We start from the raw sequence: 23,615 nt of genomic DNA, 5'->3' as shown, positions 1-23,615 counted from the left end.
TTCAAGCCCAAGCTCCTCCTTCTTTTCCCATTTGCTCATGCTGTATCCTCCATAAAAGGCTACATTTTCCTGCTTCACCATAACATCGGTCATATGAAGAAACAGTGTGTGCTGGGGACATTAAAGTGAAAGAAGGATGAATCAGGAGGAAGCCAAGCCTGAGCAAAACTAAGAAAAGAAAATGGTGTCAGACCATGCGTACACCTAGACCAGTATTGTTAACAGTGACCATCAAGAGACCTGCAAGATTTCAGGCAGCCTTTTCTAGCTCTACCTGGAGAAGCTGGGGAAAGATATGCATGTAAATCATGTGCCCTCTCATTGAGTCATGTTCAGGCTGTACTAAGACCGTCTTCTGCCCCCTAGAATGGTGGGCTACTGTTATCTCCCAGGTTTTTCTCATAAACCCTAGCTACCATAGGTAATAATGAAGGATCATGGGAGTTGTAGTTCAAAATATCTGGGGGAGCACATTTGCCAATGGAAGGCTAGAAAAAGGCATGGAAGAAACCAGCCAACTCTTTAACTGAAGGGTTCCTTATACCACTGAAGCACTGCCAAAACTGCATGCTGCTTACTAGGCCAAACAAATCATGTCCTCTCTTCTAGGGATGTAAGGGAACTAGTCAAGTTCATCCTCAGCCACATAGACTGTCTTGTCAGAATGACATACCTCAGTGAAAATTTTCAACAGTTTCCTTGCCATCAGTGCAAAAACAAGAAGAGTGTTTTCCCCACCCTTGAGATTTCAGGAATTTGTGCAAAAACAAACAAACCAACAAACCTGTGTTGAAACCTAGTGTCTCCTTTCCTTGTGAAGAGCATACTAACATCAAATGCAGAAGGACTGGCTGGCAGATGAAAAAGATACAAACTCTCTATCTAATGCTTCTTATTTTTAAAAGATATCAGCTATCTTTGTTTTTTTGCTACTTCAATTGTTTTTACAACATTGTTGTTGCAAATGTTGTCGAGACTGAAAAACAGCAACTTATCTTTTTGCAAGCAAGTGGAGGGGAAAGTGTGTACTCTCCTCTTTCTAATCCACAAATATGAAAGAAGCAAGGATTTATACTTCTTCGTTCTAGACTAGCGACCAGAACGAGTTCCCTCAAGGACTCACCTTGCACAATTAGATGGACTCGCGATGTCTTTGGATGATTGTCCGTCTGCACCGAGCAAGTATAGGGCCCCTCGTCGTACACATCCACATCATTTATGCGGATCGCATAATGGGTTTTGGTGTTGGCGATAAGCTCCACTCGGGGGTCTAAGCACCACTTGTCATTGCCAGCATAGAGAATGCTGCTGCGGTTGAGCCAGGCCACCCGGGTCACACGGTTATCCACGATGCACCTAGAAAGAGAAGAGGGAAAGAGATGATGATCAGAGACAAAGATTTATAAAAAGTTATTTCAGGATATTTCTAACTCTTGACTTCTTCCCTTTTTAAAGCTTTGCTGTGAACAGCAGTTTCTAGGAGCCAGCCCCTCAATTCTCCCAAAGGGAAAATGTCAGCATTTTACCTGGATCTAAAGGCTGAGCTCCGGGCATCTTGCTCCATCTGAAATTTTAACCTTAACCCTCAGATCCATTTTGGAGGCTTTCCAAAAGAAAGGCTATCAATTATTTCACAGTTACACATAGCTCGAAGCTGGTGTTGAGATATTCCTTCGGTACCCAAATACCATGTTCCTCCCGGTCGTCACTAAAGCCTCTATTCCCTTAAATTCCTCAGGCACATTCATTGGTATCAACCCATTCTAATTTCTTTGCAAGTCATGCCACTCTCCCCTGAGTTTTCCACTTTTGTTTTCTTTACCGAGCAAGATTTGTTTTTTTTGTTTGCAATATTCAATATTTGTTTTTTGTTTGCAAAATTTGTAAATATCAAAAATATGTCAGTAGTAGTCCAAGCCTTCGAGAATACAGTATTCCAAGTCTTAGATAAATAAAGAAATTTCACAATTGTTCAAATTACCCAATTAAAGATTAAAATAAATAATGTTAAAAATTTATTCACTAGATAAAATGTGTGTTTTTCCCCCAAATTCTACCTGCAGCTACACACACACACAAAAAGCACTGCACAGGAGACTGCAGTCTGCAGATTGATACCTACGTGAATAGCTTCCTAACTGTCTCAGAATCTGAGTAGCCCGAAAGCCTTCTAAGATGAGGAAGAATAATCTTGGTTCGTATTTCCTGATAAAACTGGCAAGAAAACATAACAAGTTCTATTGTTTCAACTGCACCTGCACTGTAGGGACAGACCCTCTCTGACATACGGGTCTTACTATATTTCCCATCCACCAACACAGCAGAGGGAAAATACCCTGCTGTGGATAGTCCAGAAAGCCTCCATTGAACCAACAAACATACATGATGGGCAACAATCAGCTGAGTTCCACTAGGCCTGCCTTGTGACATGTCATGCAGATTGTCATCTATGGCTCACATTCAATAGCCCTTCACAAGCTGAATACTTTCTGGTTTTGCTATTGCCAAAATACAGAGGGACCATCAAGACTACCCCACTCTACGCAACCAAAACACAACATTTGTGGAGTATGAGTTCTTGTTACAAGCTGTGTAGGTCACTTGCATATCAAGGCTACAGTCAAATTCACATTTATTGGGGAGAATTTAAATTGAACTTTGGGGAACAAGAGTACACATCTGAGCCCAACAGATGGTTGTTATTCTAGGAGGAAGACCTAACCACCCAACACTTAAAATCAATCACTCCATTAGTTATCATTCCAAATGCCTGTCCCCTGGCACTGGCAGACTCAAAGGAATTCTATCAATCAAAAATCTACCCACAAACACAAAAAATCCTTCGAGTGAATTTCAGACAAATACATTACATAGCATAATCAGGATGTCCATGAAGGTTTTATGTCACTTCCCTCCACTTAAACTGGAAGCTTGACCTGGAAGTTTCATGCTCCAGATTTGAGGTGATATACTAAATATCTGCAAATGCCAATTGTAAAATATGTATCTTGAAAGCACAGCAATTTCTAGCACATCTCCCCAGTTTTTCCCCCCACTTGCATGTCAACCTCTTTGTAACTTCGTTTCATGCACGGTTTATCCGACTTGTTTAAAATTTCCCACATGTCCTTGATCCCCAAATCTTGAATGGCACAGTTAAACAGAAGTGTCGTAGGCTGCCAAGGCATCTCATTTTGGAAAGGGGAAAAAAACAAAACAAAAACCTCCCAGAAAATAATCTGGATGAGACAGGGCTCATTTTAAAGCTTGCTTCACATTTAACAACCCTTATAACTCAACAGAAGAGCTGTGTTAAAAGGCCAATGATGGGGGATAATGTCCAAGCATAAAACTTAGTCGGGCTAAAGACGTGGTATTTGTATTCTCTCTGCTGTTTGCTCCATTCCATTCAGTTTGTATTTTATTTTTATTTTTTAATACACTGGGGGTGATGAAAACTGATTCCTAAGTTGCCAACTGATGAATTGCTAAATATTACATAGATGTCACCAAACACAGTAGAGTTAATGAACCACAGGTTGGATTGCTAAAGGCAATGAGCCAAGGACTGTTCCTCCATAAAGGAAAGGGGCACTTGAGCCTTTCCGAGATGGTACAAGGTCTAGTTTAATAACACCACTTAATTGCGGCTTCAAGTTTGCAAAGCTCCCATTCATTTCATGGGAGTTCGGACCACAGACCTCGGTTGTGCTTATTATGTAGGATTACATGCCCACTAGGCACATGCTCATTTGCATAAGCACACACATACACAAACACAACCTGAGAGCTGTTAGGATTTTTGAGGTGGGTGAGAAGGGGGTTATTCAGATGATCTGCTAGGAAAAAGACGTGAAAGAAGTCGTGGTTTTACTACATTACTTCATGGAGTATATAGGTCTGTTAATTGTAGTTAATGGTAATTACTTAATTCAGCTTTCACTTTCAAGGCAGGATTTGAAAGAACACTAGCTAAATTCCTTGCTCTGGTTTCTGTCTGGATGGGATGAGACGACACAGAATTTGAAAGCCTTGTGCAATTCCTCAACTTCAGCCAAAAGTGAGACTAAGGTTTTACCCCTACACCAGATCTCTGTAATTTGCATATTATGTCTCTTTTTGAACAAGTAGATGTGTTAATCTGTTAAGAACAAAACAAAACAACAACAAAAAAACCCAAGCAACCTTGGGTACTTTTTAAAGAAGTAAAGTGGGATAAAAAATATTTTAAATAAATAATAAATATATAAATAAAAATGTTGAAGACTAACTGCTACATTTTAATGTGAGCTTAACATGTGGCACAACAATGTGAGCTTAATGTGGCACAACATTATTGTCCTCCTGTGTACTTTCATTTTGAGAACCAAAGTGCACATGTGTGTGTATGTGGGCACACGTACACAGACTGAGAGGCATGCAGCATGAGCCCAGAAGGAGCGGCTGATTGTTTATAAAGATGCCAACAACTAATGTAGCATTTCAAATTCTTAAATAAAGCATTGTTTGTCCCAGTTTGGAAAAAATCATGCAGGAAATTAAAGTAGCATCCACCAACCTAGCAGGCAGAAACCAGAATTTACGAAAGCTATGATACCCAGAATTTCGTAGAATACGTACATGGGAACTGAAGACTATGGAAATGTACCCTGTGTTCTGGAAAAACCCAAGATTTTACACTACAAGGATAATCAGGGACTTAGGCTTTCCCATGTTTCCTAATAGGTTGGACTTCTCAATTTGCAACTAGCCACTGCCACCAAAAACCACTAGCTGAGGAGAAGTCTATCTCACTTGTTGTCCTGATAGGACAACCAATTAGTGTATTAAGGGTGCTTGTATACTTACTCCTTTTTTCAAGAGGTCTTTGGAGAAAGAGAGATGCAGTTATCATACAATCAGGGTCTGGCATGGGGCTAAAAGGGAAGAGATAGTTTCTTATAATGGTGGGAAGGGTTTAAGAAAACCTTGTTCGAGCCCTCCTTTCTACCCACCCACCCCCTTCTCATGCCTGACCTTTCTGACGAAATGCAGCAGTATGAGGACTAGCAGACAATAATAAAACCAGTCCATGTTTAATCTAAGTGTCCCCACTATAAAATGGCCATTCAAGCTATTTTGAAAGGCAATGGGGCTTAGGCTATGAATGAAGATACAGCAAAATAAGTGCTTTCACCCTTCACAGCACCTAGTCACACATTTCTCCTTATCACATGGATACACTCCTCAAAATCCCAGAGATTCATGGGGCTTAAAAGCCAGAATGCCCTCCCTCGTGTGATCTTTTCCCAAGACTCCAGAGCAAAATCAAAATACAGGAACTAGTTTTTACCCTCCTTGGAAAGCACATTAGCCCAAATTATAGCCCCAGACCTCATTTGTGCTTGATTTTCAGCAAACAAAATGTTCATGGAGAAATTTGACTAGAGATCTTCATGGTGTTAATGGCAGTTTCTTAAGCCCCGCCCCCTATTTTGATTGTTTCAGTTTTTCTAAACAACTTCAACATTCATGGTAAAAAGAGAGTACGTACTTATTTTAATCAAAGAACAAATACCTAATCTGGTAGCCCTCCTGCTTAAAGCACTCTTATATGTGGTCAAGAAAATCAACCCTGCATTTGTGCAGGGAAATTGCTGCATATTCACATATTTTAATTTTGAACACCAGGGATGCTGGCAAGTCTTTGGGTTTGAGTCCCAAATCCTAGTCTGAGTCTTTGATACCAAGTCTCTAGTCCCATGTCCAAGTCCCTACTAAAAACAAGTTTTCCCCAGAAAAAAAAGGGAAGGGTAGGTGGGGTCTGAGTTGCAAGTTGAGTCTGAGTCATTGAAACTCCTTCTCCCGAGTCAAGCCCGAGTTGAGTTACTGATGCAACTTAAGTCTGACTTGACAGCGAATCCTGCAATTCTAATCCCATCCCTGCCTAATCTTGAAATCAGATGGCCATGACAAAATTCCAGACACAGAGCTTGGGAAACTGTTGTTGGTTGGTCAATGCTTTCTCCTGAGATAACCAGCCTGTCAACCTGTCTGCTTCTCTAGGTTAGCAATGGCTCTAGAGCTTCTGCACCAATTTCATTCACAAGGCACAGCCTTCATAATACATGCATGCACTTGATAAACAGTCGTCTTCCTCTTCCAGCTCTGGCAATAGCTCTGTGATAACATTCTTACATTAGGCATCCTTCAGTCTTGAGCGACTATAGTAACATGCTCTGAATGGAGGACTTGGAACAGCATCTAGTGTAGTTCAGAAGGCCGATTCGAGAGTGACCATCCCTTCCACACTGAAGACAAATACAATCTGTCCCCTTTCCAGCTCCCTGATTTTGCTGCTTTTGTGACTTCCTCTTTGACTCGGCCTGCTGGACAAGGGTCTCTTCAAATTGGAAGAGGCTGTGATAACATTCTGGTGGACCCGTAAAAGTGTGTGTGTGTGTGTGTGTGTGTGTGTGTGTGTGTGTGTGTGTGTGTGTGTGTGTGTGTGTGTGTGTGTGTGTGTGTGTGTGTGTGTGTGTGTGTGTGTGTGTGTGTGTGTGTGTGTGTGTGTGTGTGTGTAGATTTGCATATGTTGGCTGAAACAGACCAAATGGGCAGCTTCACTGTTAGGAGGGGATAACACATAATTTCTCCAGAAACATACCTTGAAATTTGCTGCATTTGCAAAATTAACCAAGAAATGGAACCTATTTACTCCTGCTGATGACAAATTGCCAAGGACACCAAGCAAATTTGCAACTTGGAAAGACAACTTAATGGAAAGACAAGCACAATTATCTTATTCCTTGGATCCGATCTGTTTCTCATTCCCTCTCTCACCTGCTTTTGCCTCGTGGCTGCCGAAATGTTGCAGTGGAAAATGCAACAGTCCCTCCATCCCCACCCCTTCATGTCTAATGACCCCTATTTTCATTAATGTGGCAATTACGTGTTATATACTACACACACAGACACATCTTTTTTTGAATGTCTGACATCCTAGACACCAGTTTGCACCAAGTACTGCAAATATGATTATTGGTCTTTCCTCACAGCCTCCATAACTGCTTGTGCAACTTCAGCCAGCTAAACACCATCACTTCTGCGCAACATGCAAATCCCATTTTTTCCAACAGGGCTTAGCTTAGCATTAACTGGGGGTATAGGATCATGGCCTCTCTTAAACACTTTAGGCATGGAAAAGCTTTCTGCAACACTTCATTGGTGCCACTGCTTTTCCTGTCCTTTAAGGCTACAGGCCCTTGATCTTTACCATTCCTGACAGGATGAGCTCAAACAGCTTGGTAAGTAACTCAGCTCTTGACTTGCTTTTCATATCTCCAAGACTACACTGCCTTTGGCAGCTGCTGTAGTACCAGCACAACAGCAGCAAGCTTAGAATTGGCTCTTGCTATGCTGAACTCTAGTAACTCAAAATCCTCTTTGCACATAGATACACATACATATATACACACACACTTAAAGAGAGTAGTACAATCATAACAAACAGTCCAGTTTGTGGTGCCATGGTAACAAGGGGAAGCAGAGAGATAGAATACAAGTGGTGTTTTTTTTGTTTGAAAATAAAAGGGATAAAGTCCCTTGGAAAAGAGACAGGGACCGAAAACACTGATTCTTGAAGGAAAAACCTTTTTTCTTGACATATCCCAACAGATTTTGACATCTATAGAAAACTTTCCTAATGGGCTAAAGCACGCTAATTAAGAAAGAAAGAAAGAAAGAAAGAAAGAAAGAAAGAAAGAAACTCAGGTATACACACCTGCAAATGAGTTACCTGCAATGACATTAGTAACTCAGACCTAGTCTAAATACAACTTGGTTAGTGATTCCCCCCCCCCCCGGTTTTCTGACAAAGCCATTTTGCACAAGATTGAGAAAAAAATAAATATGGTCAAACAACAATGTCCATACTGTTCAATGTAATGCATCACTTTTTACATCAAACCAGCTTCCCTTTCCTCACATTTACTATTGCTTTACACTGCCAACAAATCAACAAATGTCACTCACTGCTATTCTTTTTTTCCCCCTTTCAGTTGAAAACAGCTCTGAAGCCTGAACATATAAGACACTGGGGTGCAGAGTGTTTGTTCTCCAGATGCTTTGGATTTAAACTTTCAGAAATCCCAGCCAGCATGCCCAATGCTTAAGGGCAGAGCTTATGAATAAATGTTAAAAGGCAATGGTACTACCCATACTGATTTACTTCACACGCATGTGTAATAAAGGTGCAATGTATAGATACTAAAAAATAAAAATAAAAATTCCAAGTAAGATTGATGTTATTTATTTTGTGAAAAGACTTAACATTTTCTGTGTTAGTTGTTTATTTATTTTATTTATTTAATTTATATGCTGCCTACACTACCCAAAGGTCTCTGGACGGCTTACAACATATAAAATACAATAAAAAATTCAACATTTAAAGTACAATTAAAATATATATAAAATTGCCATCGGACCCACATGTTGTTGTTTGCATAATTATGTTGTAAGCCACTGAGACAGCGCTCCAAGCACTACGGCCCAAAATATAAATCAACACATCATCATCATCATTATTAGAGTTCCTTTTTTACACTAACTGTAACAAACAAGGATCTAGAGGTTTTCAAATGAGATATCCAATCAAACACTTCTTGGAAAAAAATGTCATGTTCTAAATTCTGATTGTGAGATTATGGCTTAAGCCTTCTGTGGTGTAATAGCTAAAATATTGAACTAAAACTGAGATCCAAGTTTGCACCCCACAGAACCATGAAAATGAGAGGTTGATCTTGCTCTGTCTCTCTTAGATAAGTCTGCCTCACAGGGCTGTAGTGAGATAAAAACGAGCAAGAGAAAAGCCATGTATGCCCAGAGATAGATAGATAGATAGACAGATAGACAGACAGATACAGACAGACAGACAGACAGACAGACAGACAGACAGACAGACAGACAGACAGACAGATAGATAGATAGATAGATAGATAGATAGATAGATAGATAGATAGATAGATAGATAGATAGATAGATAGATAGATAGATAGATAGATAGATAGATAGATAGATAGATAGATAGATAGATAGAGATGGGGCTGGAACAGGTTACGATTTAATTATCAGGTTACCATTTAATTATCGACACACAAAGTACATTTTCTCCTAAGATTTTGTTACCTCTTATGCAAATCACCTGTACGCTGGAAAGCTGGGCCACAGTACATAGATTATATCAACCCAGCAGGACACAGAAGAGATGAATAACATTAATCATGTCTGGGGGGTGGGTGGGAAGCAGAGTAAAATTAAATCTCTGATTGCTAAACTTGAGCTTTTCTCATTACAATTCTGGAGAGGATTGAAATCTATCAGAAAAACAACAACAACATGGACACACCTTCAACAAGCAAGTTCAAAGGAGGTGGATAATGTAAGCATCCCTAACACAGGTGACCTAAAATGATTTATCAGATTTCTATTTTGCTGCTTACCTACAAGGAATGTGATGTGCAATTAAACCAGCTTCACAGAACACTAAAGAAGCATTACATATTTGCACAGCACAGGGGTGGGCAAATAATTTCTATAGGGGGTGTTTGGGGGCTGAACCAACTTTACTTAAAAATAAAATGTAACAGTGATGTTATGATTGTTTTTATTTTAAATTTGTTAATCTTCACAAATACTGAAGAGTTTTTTGCGATATGTTGAAGATAAGAAACTGGTCAACTTTAGGCAAAAAGTTATAAATGGTTTTGATGTCCGACGGGATGGACAGGAGCGGCTCGCGGGCTGTATGTGGTCCTCGGGCCGCACTTTGCCCAGGTCTGTCATAGCACAACAAAAGCCCAAACCTAGTTTTGTAGCTATGGGTCCCAATAACTTGTTGTGCCTGCATATGGGACAACAAAGATCAAGAAGTAAAGGAATAAGTTCTCCACCTCTCTCATTGTTGAAGGACTTTGCTCATATGGATTCCTTGGTCAACAATATCTGAATCACCATTCCCAAGCGTTAGGATACATTTTTGTTAGAACAACCCTCTCTGTCACATTCTGTCTTTTGCAAAGGCACTGCAGGACTTAAACCCGAATCTCTAGAAACTGAACTGTTCTATTGGTATGGGGAGAAACGGAATCACCTTAACAGGGTGAAAGCAAGCCTGGTATTCCCTTCCACATGTCCCCTTCCTGAAAAAGCCCACTGGATCTTCACTAAAGGTCCTTCCTCTCTTTCTCTCTCCCTTCTAGTGTCATTAGATGTCCATGTGCTCCTTGTCCTTGCAGTTGGCACAAAAATTTAGATGAAGTTGTAAAACTCACAGACAGCTAGAAGTTGAGAGAGGCACACAGTCCTCTGACGTCTGGCTGATACACAGTACTGACCCTGAAGAGTTGGTAACGGCTTGACAACCACATGCACAACATAAAACATAACACAAAAGGAGTTAGCGGAAAATAAGCAGGGAAGGAATAAGTGAAACAAATTGGCATCACGGCTTAAAGCAAAAGTCTGTACGAATTTGGGACTTTCTGTGCAGGCAAAATATCTGAGAATTTTATCGGACACCTAAATACTATACAGTTGTGCCCCGCTTTACGATTGCCCCGCATTACGATGAAACTGCATTACGACAATGTTTTGTGATCACTTTTGCGATCGCAAAACGATGATCTGAATGGACTTGTTTCACTTTGCGATGATTGGTTCCCTGCTTTGGGAACCAATTCTTCGCAAAATGACGATTTTCGGACAGCTGACCGGCGGTTTCAAAAGGGCCACCAGGTAAATAAAATGGCTCCCCGCTGTTTTCTGGGACAGATTCCTCACAAGACAGCCACCGAAAATGGCCGCCCTATGGAGGATCTTCGCTGGACGGTGAGTTTTTAGCCCATTGGAACACATTAAATGGGTTTTAATGCATTTCAATTGGTTTTTTATTTTCGCATTACGACATTTTCGTCCTACAGCGATTTCGCTGGAACGAATTAATGTCGTAATGCAAGGCACCACTGTATGAGATTTTTTAAAAAAATAAACAAATGAACAAAAAGGGATGTCAAACACTCCTAATGTGTAGCAAAAAGTAGACATTGATTTTAGGGGTTCATCTAACCCTTAATTTGCAACAATGAAGAGGATAAGAGAAATAAAGTGGAAGCAGATGTGTAGCTCAATGCTTAATCAAAATATGTGAGAATATTCTAGAAAAAAATATACAAGTCTAGCAATATTCTTTTGGTGTGTTTGTATTCACATATCCCAGAGGAACAAGTATGTCCCACACTCCCAGAGCTGTAACCAAGGATGCCTGTTCCTATAGCTCAGTGGCACAGCAGAAGTTTCACGAACAAAAGATTCTACATTCATGCCAGTTATAATAATGTCAGGTAACAGATGATGTGAAATGCCTCTGCCAGAGGGACAATTGTGAGTTTTCTTAATTCTGTGAGCAACAAACTAATGCTTAGCTTTTCCAGTCTAAATTGCAGTTGTGGTAAAGGCTATCAGGACAGCATGTGTGGGAGAGGATGCTTATATTCTCCCATGACAATCTTCTCAAAGATGATGTCAGAACAAATATAGGAAAGCTTTCTTCAAACAATAGCTGCTTCAGGGTGCTGTCATGTGGTGAGGCTTCCATTTGGACCACACTCTCCTGTGAATAAGCTAATAGTCTCTCCCTGTGCCTCAAAGTCCCTAATCTTGTAAATGCCATCCAACAGCTAATTACATGTTAAAAATTAAGCATGTTAATAGCCTTCACACAGTTAACAAAATGCAGGGTTTGGTCTTCAGGTGGGAAAGACACATTGCCAAGAGGAACAAACATTTCTGGACTGGTCAGGCAAAAGTCTGGTTTGATGCAAGGTAGGTTTCGATATACTCAACATCTCCAAAATCCAACTGCAGAAGAATCAGATTGAAGGCTCTATTTGTCAAAATGCAAACGTCCCTCTGTTAAGGCTGCAAGGGAAATCAATACCTGGAATGCAACTTTCATCCTTTTCTAAATCCCAGCTATTAACAGCAATAATTCCTTTTCGTTTGTGGAAACTGAATGAACAAATGAGCAGTGTACATGGGTTGGACGGACAGCACGCTGGCCCTTCGGCTCTCAGTACTGGATGAGCCACTGAGTTGGTTTTCTGCAAACCATTTGCAAAGCATGCAAAACAAATACAGGTGAAGTATCAGCTACAAAAGCTCTTGGATATGAAGTTTTTTTGGTACATAGACTCCTTCTGCTTGTTTTCCTTTGCAATCTATGTTGGTGTGAGTGTGTATGTGTGCTCACTCACATGCATGCCACACTGTATTGGGAATCTAATTCTGGGTAGTTTCTTGACAGGCTCTGAAATTGAAGAGCTTCAGAGCAGTGGGAGATTAAGTCCTTTCAAAAGAAGCTCTGGCTAAGAAGCTCATATATTCTAAACCCTGATGGATGAGTCATGGGAATCGGTCTTAGGGTGTCAGTCAAATATGGGGGGGGCAGGGAGGTGGCATTGCTGTACTACCTATGATTCAGAGAAGCTTTGACTGAAGCAAGAATGGGCTATGCTGACTCAAGAAAGTCCTTCACATTGCAGCCTCATCTTACTCTTTGCCAAAGCTTAAGCTCAAGGTATAGAAGTGAAGAATACTCACTAAATTCCTCATCCTTGTCAGATTATACTGGATTCAGCTGACAAAACACACGGATGAGGAATTTGCCCAGTGGGATTCCCCATCTTCCATCCAGGAGGAAGGGCTCCAGCCCACCCACCCCCAAGGACTCGTAGTTTGCACTGGATATGTCTGTAAATCAATCAATCAATCAATCAATCAATCAATCAATCAATCAATCAATCAATCAATCAATCAGTCAGTCAATCAATCAATCAATCAATCAATCAATCAATCAATCAATCAATCAATCATATTGTCCCTTTTGCCTTGATAAGCCACAGGCATCTCATCCCCTGCATGTACTTCCTCAGTGTCCCAGTAAAAATAAATCAGTTTTCTTCATTTAACACAAATTATGGCATTTTTGCCAATTGCATAATTTGCACAAAAATGGACAATCTGTGTGAAGTGTCATGCTTTCTGCTACAAAAAAAGTACTAAGAGTACCTGCAGATTCCGTGCCATCATTGCTGGTGAAAAGAATAACAAAACAGTACCTTGTCCTCACATATGTGATTTTAAAAATCCTAACTCAGGGCATTCTGAATTCTCTATGTCCAATAGGAATATCCACACAGTTCTGTATTCTTGACAAGACAGGCTTAAACAGCTTGTTGAGACATTAACAGTCTCTACAAGAACTCCCCATTCTAGCAGGAGAGCGAGGCAAACATTTTTTTTTCAACATCAAAGTTTCTTTAATTTGTGCAAAAATGATTTTGTGTCATATGACACATAGATAGACAGAAATATACAGAGAGCAAGTGAGCACACTCATGGATTAATAAAAAAGACGCATACCGAAAAAATCATATGTCTCTAATTTTTTAAATGTCATGCAACAATACAGTACCTACTGTAATTTTTAGCAGCTTGTACAATTAGGCAATTTGCACTATTGGGGCAATTTGTGCTCAAGTAGGTTTTGCAAATGCTTAAAAATATCTAGCTTCATAGAAGAACAGAATTTTTTGCAGTTTCAGCATCAGACAATAATTTACATCTCTAATGCCCAGGGCAAAACTCCTGATAACAAAAACTGTGTACCCCAGGTCAATCATGTAGTATTTACTCCTTTCCTAGAGGCTGCCTCTTGTGCACTCCATTTCCCAACCCAAATGTGAGTAGCAGGAGATAATAAGAGATCTGCAGCACAGTGGTTAAACTGCAGTACTGCATTCAAAACTCTGCTCATGTCCCAGATTCAATCCCAGATAGCTGGCTCCAGGTTCACTCAGCCTTCCATCCATCTGAGGTCAGTAAATTGAGTACCCAACTGACTGGTGGGGAGGGGTAATGCGTACCCTGCATAATACAACTGTTAATCACCCAGAGAGTGCTTTAAGTGCTATGGGATGGTATATAAGCAGCATGCTTTGCTTTTGCTATAGTCATGCAAAGAAGAATCTGCCAGGGGCTCATGATTAACTTTCTTTGACTGCATTAGTGAAGAGGATTCTAGCCCAGATAAATGGCAAAGGCTAAAAAATCTAACCCATATCTCTACATGTAAGGAATTTAAAATAGTGACACGGAAACATTTGTCTGAGTACATCTTTTGACCAACATTTATAATTTTTGCAGCCCCCAGAAATCAATGTAGCTTCCAAAACCATTGGCAATCAGAAAACCACACATTTATATGACTCTGATCCCATCTGTATACCAAAACCCATATTTGGGATCTATATACAGTGGGCCCTCTGCTTACGGAATTAATCCGTATTGGAATGGTGGCTGCAGGTCGAAAAGTCTGTAGGTCGAATCTCCATTGACCTGCATTGAAAACCGATTAATCTGTAACCGGCTGTTTTTGTTCCGTTTTTGTTCCGTTTTTGTTTTTTTTCTGTTCTGTAGGTCGATTCTCCGGCTGCAAGTCGAAACTAAATTTTGCAGCCAGAGAAGTCTGTAATTCGAAAAGTCTGTAAGTCAAGCCGTCTGTAAGTCGAGGGTCCACTGTATAGGTTTGGAAAATGCACATGAAATAATACACACATATTTAAAATGCATACACTCTTTCATTAAACGAACAAAAAGGTAATCTTTTTGTCCATATGTGTAGAAAAATACAGATAGAAGGACTTACAAATTACAGGTGATTGGGTGAAAACGATACATCAGGCCTTAGAATGGTTTTCGTATCCACTCTTACATATATGCACAAAAAATAATAATACAATAAAAAACACTACAAGTAGGATTTGCTCAGATTTAATTCTACTAGAGAAATGTCTTTTGAGTTCCAGAAATAAAAACCACACCACCCAGTTTTAAGATGCAGATTATTTCACAGAACTCAAGGGCACAGATAATTTAATTCCATTATTGTGTTACAGATCTGGCAATACACACACCTGCTGCAACAATTCTGCTGCACATCAGCACCCACAAGCTCAATCTCTGACATCCCAATGCTGTTGGCAATAAATACTCAGGTGCCTTTTCTTCTAGCATAAGGTGATAGTTGTTCTTCCTTCGTGTTGCGTTTTCAGCCAGCAATGCTTCAATGGGTGCTGTACTCTCTCAATTATGAGCCGTGGCCCCTAAATAAATTCCATTTGTGCTTTGCACAGTTGACACTAATGGCCCGCAAATAAAGTCAACCCGTCTGTTTCAACAGATGGGGTGGCGAGAGGAGAAAGATTGCATTTAACTAGGTGCAAAGCTTTGGAACTGCTGCGCTCAACAGCTATGGGGCGAAGTGAGCCACTAAACTTAAATAACTAATGGAAAATCATCACAATTTTCCCCCTCCCTTTTTTAAAAAAAATCCTAAATGGATTCGCACAGAGGAAGAACTACAGTAGATCAGACTGGAAGAGTGATTTCAAAGCTGAGGATTTGGAAGCAGGAAGGAAAGAGGGCTGAATGAATGGCACCTTTCAGAAGTCAGAATGCTGCTGCTGTTGCAAACGCAGCAAGAGAAAGGAAGACTCAGCACTCTGAATCCTTTGAAGAACCAGTTCCTGCTGTAACGACATAGCAACAAATAAGAGCCCCCCAAAAGAACTCTGTCCCCTAGGAGTAGAACAGAACAGTAACATCACCATGTTGTTTCTTCTTCTGCCTGCTGACACATAGTGTCCAGTCTTGGTAAGGAACCTCTGGATATTTGTCAGGTGACAAGACTTATGCTAGATGGCTATAAGAAGGATGATGTTGAGAAGCAACTGTGGTGTCCTTTTCAGCGCTCGCCTTATACAACAGGGATGTGGGGTCATATTAGGACACTAAGTTTCAGGGATGTTGGCAAGTCTTTGGCTTTGAGTCCCATGTCTTCGGTACCAAGTCCCAAGTCCTAAAGTCCAAGTCCCTATTTTTTTTTTAAAAAAAAACTCTTTGCCCCAGAAAAAAGAGGGAGGGGTGAGTTCTGAATTGCAAATCGAGTCCAAGTCACTGGAAAAAATAAAAACAAGTCTGAGTCCAGCCAACAGTGCAACTTAAGTCTGACTTGACTCACAAGTCCCCAACCCTGCTAAGTTTGCTGGGGGATTTTGCCCAGTCCTTATTTCTCAGTCTCAGCTTAGTCTATTTTACACGGTTCCTGTGAAGCTAGCTATTCTGGGTCAAGCCTAGTCTTCAAATCACTATATTACCCTGGCTCTTCCTGTTGTGCTGCTGTAGCTGAGGCTTTGACCCTGCAAGATAACTAGAGCCTTTCTGAAGAACAGTATTCTGCACGCTCTTCCTTTTCCATCAGTTCATGTCAATGGTAGATCTCATATTGGACACAAACACAAGAACAACTGTATAGTGTTAGACTATATCAGGTGGGAAATACTCCTTGGTACAAGCTAAATATAAAACTAGGATTGTTGACTGTGCTGTCCTTCAAAGGGAGTATAATTCTCTTTTCTCACACAAAAGCCTCTAGCTAAATCTTCCTTTGCTATTTAGTTTTTTTAAAAAAAGACTCTAAACCACCTGAGTCCTGTACACATTCAGATATCTTCCCAGCTGCCCCACCATTTGTTTGTTTGATTGACTTCCCTTTTTAATTCACTTATTTCAGATTCATGACCAGGTGGCTCTCTGGGAATACTGGGGGGTGAGGGTTGGGTGGAAACATCCTTGATATCTTGCTTGCAAAAGTAGCCTCAGAGAGATCCACCTGGGGGGATGGTGCCTGGGTTACACGATTTGTTATCTCTTATCACACCTGCAGCTGGAACTTGTCTACACATGCACGGTGGGAGAACATCAGCATAAAGTGAGCAAACAAAGGGAGTTATTATATAAATCATTGGCGTCTGCATTAATACCAATCTCTGGCATCCAGGAGAGCCTAGAGACTCAGGGAGTTGAGATACACTGTAGAGATCAGGTTGCATGTGGCTGAGTGCCAGGGACATCCATCCACCCCCCCCCCCAGGTCCCGCCTGTTTGATTTCCAGTCCCATGGCATCTGCCTGGCCATGTCCCATTAGTACCAATAATATTTATCCTGCATGTTCTACACCTGAGCCTCCTCCCTTGTCAATGCTGATAGGTTTCTCCTTCTCTTCTGCTTTCCTTCTAAATATTTGCGAACACCGGATAATGTAATCTCACCTTGACCCTGCTGTGAGGCGTGTTATGCACACCTGAGATGCAAGGAGGAATTTGGAGATATTATAATGAGAGCTGCCTGACATGAAAATATTGAGGCAAATATACGTGTTTCGGCTTTGAGGATGGGGAAATAAAACAGGGGAGCTCATGAAAAACAAAGGCTTCTGTAAGGTGAAAGAATTTTAAAAAATACCACAATTTTTAGAGGGGTTATTACATATCCTTATGTGGAGTCCACAAAATACATGAAGGAATAATACTCAAGATGTACTGTTGAGTATTGTCTGCCTCACTGATGATCATTTCAGAGATTCAAAGCTGAGAAACACTCTGTGCAGTGATTTCTAGAGGACAAAGTTGTGTTGCTCTCCTGCAACCAAAAGATCTCTGCAGCACCTTAAAGACGAATATATTTTCTTTGGCATAAACTTTACTGGAGTGTAGCCCACTTTTTCCGATACAAAAGCATTTGTCACCAGAACAATCAGGCTGGCATTCATGAAATCTAATGCTGAATACAACATACTCTTTTTAAGTTTATCCTAAGTTCCTTAGGAGAAGAATGCTTTAGAACTCTAGTTGAATTGTTTATAAGACTTTACAGGCAGCACAAGTCGGTCTTGGGAAGAGTTTTCAAACATTATTGGGGTATATGGTGACATAAATGATTATGACCCTATTGTATATTTAACTATTTGGTAAGGTTGGTGTTGGTGCCATCCTACAAAATGGCAAAGTGAATTGTATCACACTGCTTCGACCTCTGATGAAAAATCTGGACAAGGCAAGTGGATCTGATCCTCTGTGCCAACTTGCAAGATGTCTGGAACATTGTTCATAAGAAGTAACTAGTTTAAGAGTTATAATTTTGATCCCACCCTCAACCCAGTTAGTTACTCTTACCATTATGAATTTGAAAAGTAACTTTGAGCTTTCCCATATATCAAAATGAAATAAAATTACTACAGGGTAGTTTAGTTAAAATGCACACATATCTGAATGGTCCCAGACACTGAACTGTAGTACGAGATACACCTTTATCCTGTAAATCTTGTTGGTACCTCAATACCCACAATAAAGGAGGTAAGAAGACTTGATGTCCACCATGCTATCTTCCCCTACCACATACCCCTAACTGAAAATATAACTCAGTGTCTGCAGTAGTGTATGAAGAGTGAAATTTTCCATCTTTCAAGTTATAAAGGCCAGAATCCTATTGCTTACATACACCAAAGAAAGAGAAATGGCATAAACCACAGTGGCAAACTGCTGTCAATAAAGGAGTCACCACTTACACACCTTACTGCACACTGTGTCATGTAAACAGTGCCTGAGAACGAACACACACAAGCAATGAATTCTTAACTAACAACTGTTTGACTATGTGATTTACATTGTTATATTTATGTCAGCATATGTAAGCAACAGAATTCTAGCCCAAGTGATGTTCTACATTCATTATTAGGAAAAAATTAAATAAATTAACTGCAATGAACCAGTTCTTTGTAACTATAAAAAGAAGCTGAAAGAAGGGGAGACAATGCAATGAAAGAACTGGAAGGATGGAGATATGTGTAAAGTACTGGCATGAAATACACACTAGTGTCACGGAAACCATCCCGAGTTTGTTCTGAACCTTTTCAGATGCTCTGCACACTGAAAACCCTCCACAAGATGTTTGCTTTCATAGTGCATTTAGGAAGGGCTGGGTAAATCCAGGGCACTCCCCATCCATGGGCTTTGGAGCTGCTTTCCCCCAGCTACACCTTGTTTAGAAATGTGTGCTAACAAAGGAAGGGAGAGGAGGGAGAATCATCTACCCTCTGACATCTCTCTCTGGCTTTCATCCCTCTCTCTCTCTCTCCCCTTGAGGACATCATCCTTAAAATATATTTCATTTCACAGCTGCATTATGGTACCACAAAATCCTGTGAATCCAATTTAAGAACAGATTACCTCCTCACTTACTTCATTTGAAGCAATTACATGTTAATTTTCATTGAGACCAGCCTAATGCATACCAATCTGATGCAGCAATCTCATTTGAATACTTGAGGGAACTGTTCCTCAGGCTTTGGGCTCCAGAGGCTCCTAGTTTAAAGGGCCACTTCACATTTCTTTTTATTTCCTTTGTTTCCTTATATATATTTTCCCCCTACCCTTTGCCTTCATATTTATGCTTTGATCAACCCTTATGTTTCCCAGCATGGGATTCTGTTCCTTTTCCCCCAAGAGCATTTCCAGACAGCTGGTACCACTCATGAGATTGCAGAGATAGAAATAAAAGAAGAAAAAGACAAAGGAGAAGAGCTGCTTCCTGAGCAAATGTTCATGCAAGCTCGTTAACTTAGCAAGAAGTCATCCCAACCCCAAATCCAATCTTTGCCAAACTTGGAGTGGGTGGGGAGGAGAGTCAGCTGAAGACTTGTGACGAGTTTTGTGTCTCTAAATCATGCAGGGGCCTTTCTACCACTACTGGAAGCCCTGAGTCATATGGGCCTTGAAACAGTTTGTTTCATCTGAAACTTCCTGAAAGTTCGTGGTTCATGAATAGCAACAAATCAAGGACCACCTTGAACCACCTTTTTCCTGGTTCATGCCCAGGGATTGCAAAAAAACATGGTGAGATGTTTCCTTTAGAGCCTTAGCATTGTAAACTCCAAGACCAGAATGAGAGGGAGGATTAAAAATACACCTTACTCATTGGGGATTGGCCACTGGAGTGGTTATGTTGAACCATGGAGAAACTCTTTCAGAAACCTTAAAAGGATGGAAAGATCACTAAGAACTGAATGGGGGAAATGTTGTTTGAGAAGCACCAGTTCTAGCACCAGAGCTTTAATAAGGAGCACATAGATAACTTTGTTCCTGAACTAAGATTTCATGAATGAACCCCCACTGTATAGTACAATGGTGTGCAATTTTTGTTCCTGCACTCCCCCCAAAGCCCCCCCATTCCCCATTCTTCCTGAATACCCCATTAAACATGTAAACACCCATTTTCCTTCTAGAAGGCCTATGAGTAATTTTAGCTTCCCTGTCCCCTCCCTCTGACCTATACAACAGTGGTTCCCAACCTTGGGCCTCCAGATGTTCTTGGACTTCAACTCCCAGAAATCCTGGCCAGCAGAGGTGGTGGTGAAGGCTTCTGGGAGTTGTAGTCTAAGAACATCTGGAGGCCCAAGGTTGGGGACCACTGCTATACAAGACTCTGAGGGCCTTTGTTTAAATCAGATGTGAGCAGAGGCACTTCCTCCATAAGGTAAGGATTCTGGGTTGCAATCTGCACTGCCCAGTACCATACAATACTGATAGTTTTGTAAGAATGACTTACTCCTATGAAGAAACCACCCACAGATACAAAGCATGTGCAGGGATCAAAGCATGCTTTCTGATAAACTTTACAAACATTATTTTTTAAAAGTAGGTTCAGTTAGAAAAATGTCCTTTAAAAAACTGTGTTCTGGGCCAAAGTCTAGTTTTAGGTACAGAATACAGCACTGACTTTTATTGTTGTATGCTAAACTGATGAAAAAGCTATGTTTATTATTGTTCTTCTTACAGGGAGATTATTGCATTTTACTCCTTTTTTCTGTTAAAGAAAAGTAGATCACAAATCAGTTCATAGTCAAAAGCAACAGCTTTTTTTAAAAAAAATATTGGGAACACATTTTCAAAGAGGTATGTGATGCTTTGGTAAGCCCATCTTCCACTAAATCAACACAGTCCTCATGCAAGCTTTGAAAATGTATCCTTTATAATTACGACTTTGAAGCCGAGTCTATAAGATGATACAGTGGTGGTACCTTTTCTTTCCCTCTCCTCTTTCATTGAAACAGGTGTCTCACTTGGATGTCTGATGTTCTTGTTCAGTTAAAAAAAAAGAAAGAAAGAAAAAGAGAAGGATGTTTCAGTTACTCCACCATAACCTGTGAAGGCAGGAGGGGGAGGGTGTCTCGTCAAGAGCTTGGCCTCATTTAATATTTTATCTGAGGATTACAGAGCAAAATTTGTTGGTGATCAAATACATCCCACTACACCAAAGAGACCCCCATGATGAGAAAAATGTTAAGGAGGCACATAAAAGTGGCGGGAGAAATCTGAGTGAATTAAATTGACAGAAAAGATGCCATGATCTAGCAAGGAAAGGGAAGGGAAAGAAACAAAATACAAGGCCTCTGACTTAACAAGGCTGTGTCACGGGTAAGACACTTCTAGTTCAATAATTGGCAGCTGGTTTATATATAGCCAGAGTCTTCAGAAGTATGAGGGGCTCTAATTAAGCTAATTAAGACTGTGACTAGCAAACATGCATGGGAAAAGAAAACACATCATAGATCAGTAGTTGATCAAACACTTTTCACATAGGAGGCCAAGAGTTCAGTATCAGATAATTCCAGGCAGATCTCCATGTAAGGACAGGAGTATCTCTAGGTAGCCTAGTCCTACCCAAATACTTCGGATTTACTGAGCTTCGGCCTCCCCTTGTGTTTCCCATTTACAGACTATTTAGTCAGTATAAATGTTGAAATCTTTCCTCTAGAAATGTCTTTTCAGATTTCTGTGATCATTTCTGTTGGTTCTTTCTTCAGAAATTTCTAATGGCCCTAAACTAATCTGGACCAATAAATCTTTGGATGGGATATTACTTCCTTGCCAATACTTCAAAAATTTACACTTTCATTTTTGGGAATATCTCCACTGACGCATACCACGAGCTGGAATTTTTAGCATGTACACATTATTAAAACAGTGACGTCTATGTTGGCTTGGACATGTCGTGAGAATGGCTAAGAGTCAGATTCCAAAAGATCTCCTATATGGAGAATTAGTGCAGGGAAATCATCCCAGAGGGAGACCACAGATGCGATACAAGGATGTCTGCAAGCGGGATCTGAAAGTCTTAGGAATGGACCTCAACAGATGGGAAACCTTGACCTCTGAGCGTTCAGCCTGGAGGCAGGCATTGCATCACGGCCTCTCCCAATTTGAAGAGACACTTGTTCAGCAGGCCAAGGCAAAGAGGCAGTCCCAAAACCAGCAAAGTCAGGGAGCTGGACAGGGGACAGATTGTATTTGTCTTCAGTGTGGAAGGGACTGTCACTCTCGAATTGGCCTTCTCAGCCACACTAGACGCTGTTCCAAGTCCTCCATGCAGAGCATGATACGATAGTCTCTCGAGACTGAAGGATGCCTACACAGCACACCACAAATATTTCACTCTAACTTTCCATCCATAATTGTGGTGGCTGGTGTGTCACCCAATGGGCCACCCTCTGACAACGAACCTCTTTGCAATTGGTGAGGCAGGTCTTTTGATGACAGATATGGTACTGCTCATTCTTGAACCTTCCCAGACTGGTCTCATCTTCCAGAGTCCTGGGTTACCTTGAACCTCCTACCAAGATGGCATAATAGGGCATCAGGGAGGTTCTACTGATTAAACATGTGTCCAAAGCCAAAGCAAAACCAAACAAAAATCACAACAGGAAAAAGGATGCATGGGAATTCCTTCTTCTCCACACACTGAGAAAGAAGATGGGGTGGCACAGCTATTATCAAATAAAATCTTCTGGTCTGTAGATGGCAAAACACCTAAACTATATCTGGAATCCTTTAAACAGGAAAACCAAGGAGGCATCTGCTTTCAGAGGCAACAGTGAGCAATATTTAAGTCTGATATCAGTTTACAAGCCTGCTCTTCCAAAGTTTCAAAAACTTTAATTATTTCGTATGTATTTGTCATGCCAGAGCACAAATGCCTTTAAAGTCCAGTAAAGGTTTTATTATGGCAGTGAATGTGTCACATAGAGACTGTGCTCTTTGGGGCTTCAGATTGGTGAGACCAAACCAGGCATGTTCTCCTTTTGGAGCCACAGTTCAGCAGAACTAGATTCAATTTACTCCTGTTTGATTTATTTATTGTGTGGCAAGATGGACCAGCAGTTAATTTGCTTTCTTGGTAAGAGATATTTTCCATTCCTCTGTGTAGAAGAAAAGGATTGTGAGCTGCAGACAGTATATGCATTTCAAGCGTTCTTCTGATTGCCTCGTGCTGACCATAGGATGTATCATGTAAGGATCCTCAAACACATTCTCAACTGACCAGGAAGAAGGAGGTCATGAAGGCCAAGGATTATTTCATGCTACTTCTGAACTCTTGGATGCTTGACGTGAAGTTCAGTCAGTTTGCCTTCCACCCTCAAAAAACAAACTATTGCAGAGCTGTGAAAGGTATGCAAAAAGGCAACTACAGTAACAATCCTTCTGTTCAAGGAAAGACTGCAAACTGAATGAGTAAGTTGCTACTGGGCACTGCAAATTCCAGGTTACTTCTAGCAATTTTTTTTTCTGGGTCAAAAGAAGCAAGGGAGGGTTTCCATTTCTGAAAACAAAAAGGCCAGTTG

At 40.6% G+C, this 23,615-nt stretch overlaps 1 protein-coding gene across 16 annotated transcripts in view; it reads right to left on the bottom strand.

Annotated features, from left to right (window-relative positions):
- NTM (neurotrimin) overlaps positions 1 to 23,615 on the bottom strand; it is an 840,076-nt gene that overhangs the window by 158,312 nt on the left and 658,149 nt on the right. For all 16 annotated transcript variants that reach the window (XM_020791964.3, XM_078379837.1, XM_072979117.2 and 13 more), the window contains one exon: positions 1,124 to 1,356. In XM_020791964.3, coding sequence (XP_020647623.2) covers positions 1,124 to 1,356 — 233 coding nt within the window. The remainder of the gene's footprint in view (positions 1 to 1,123; positions 1,357 to 23,615) is intronic.

The sequence above is a fragment of the Pogona vitticeps genome, chromosome 8 (genome assembly GCF_051106095.1).
Source record: "Pogona vitticeps strain Pit_001003342236 chromosome 8, PviZW2.1, whole genome shotgun sequence".
In the NCBI taxonomy this organism is placed as follows: domain Eukaryota; kingdom Metazoa; phylum Chordata; class Lepidosauria; order Squamata; family Agamidae; genus Pogona; species Pogona vitticeps.
Note: the sequence above shows the minus strand (reverse complement) of the source record. Positions and strands in the feature narration are given on the sequence as shown.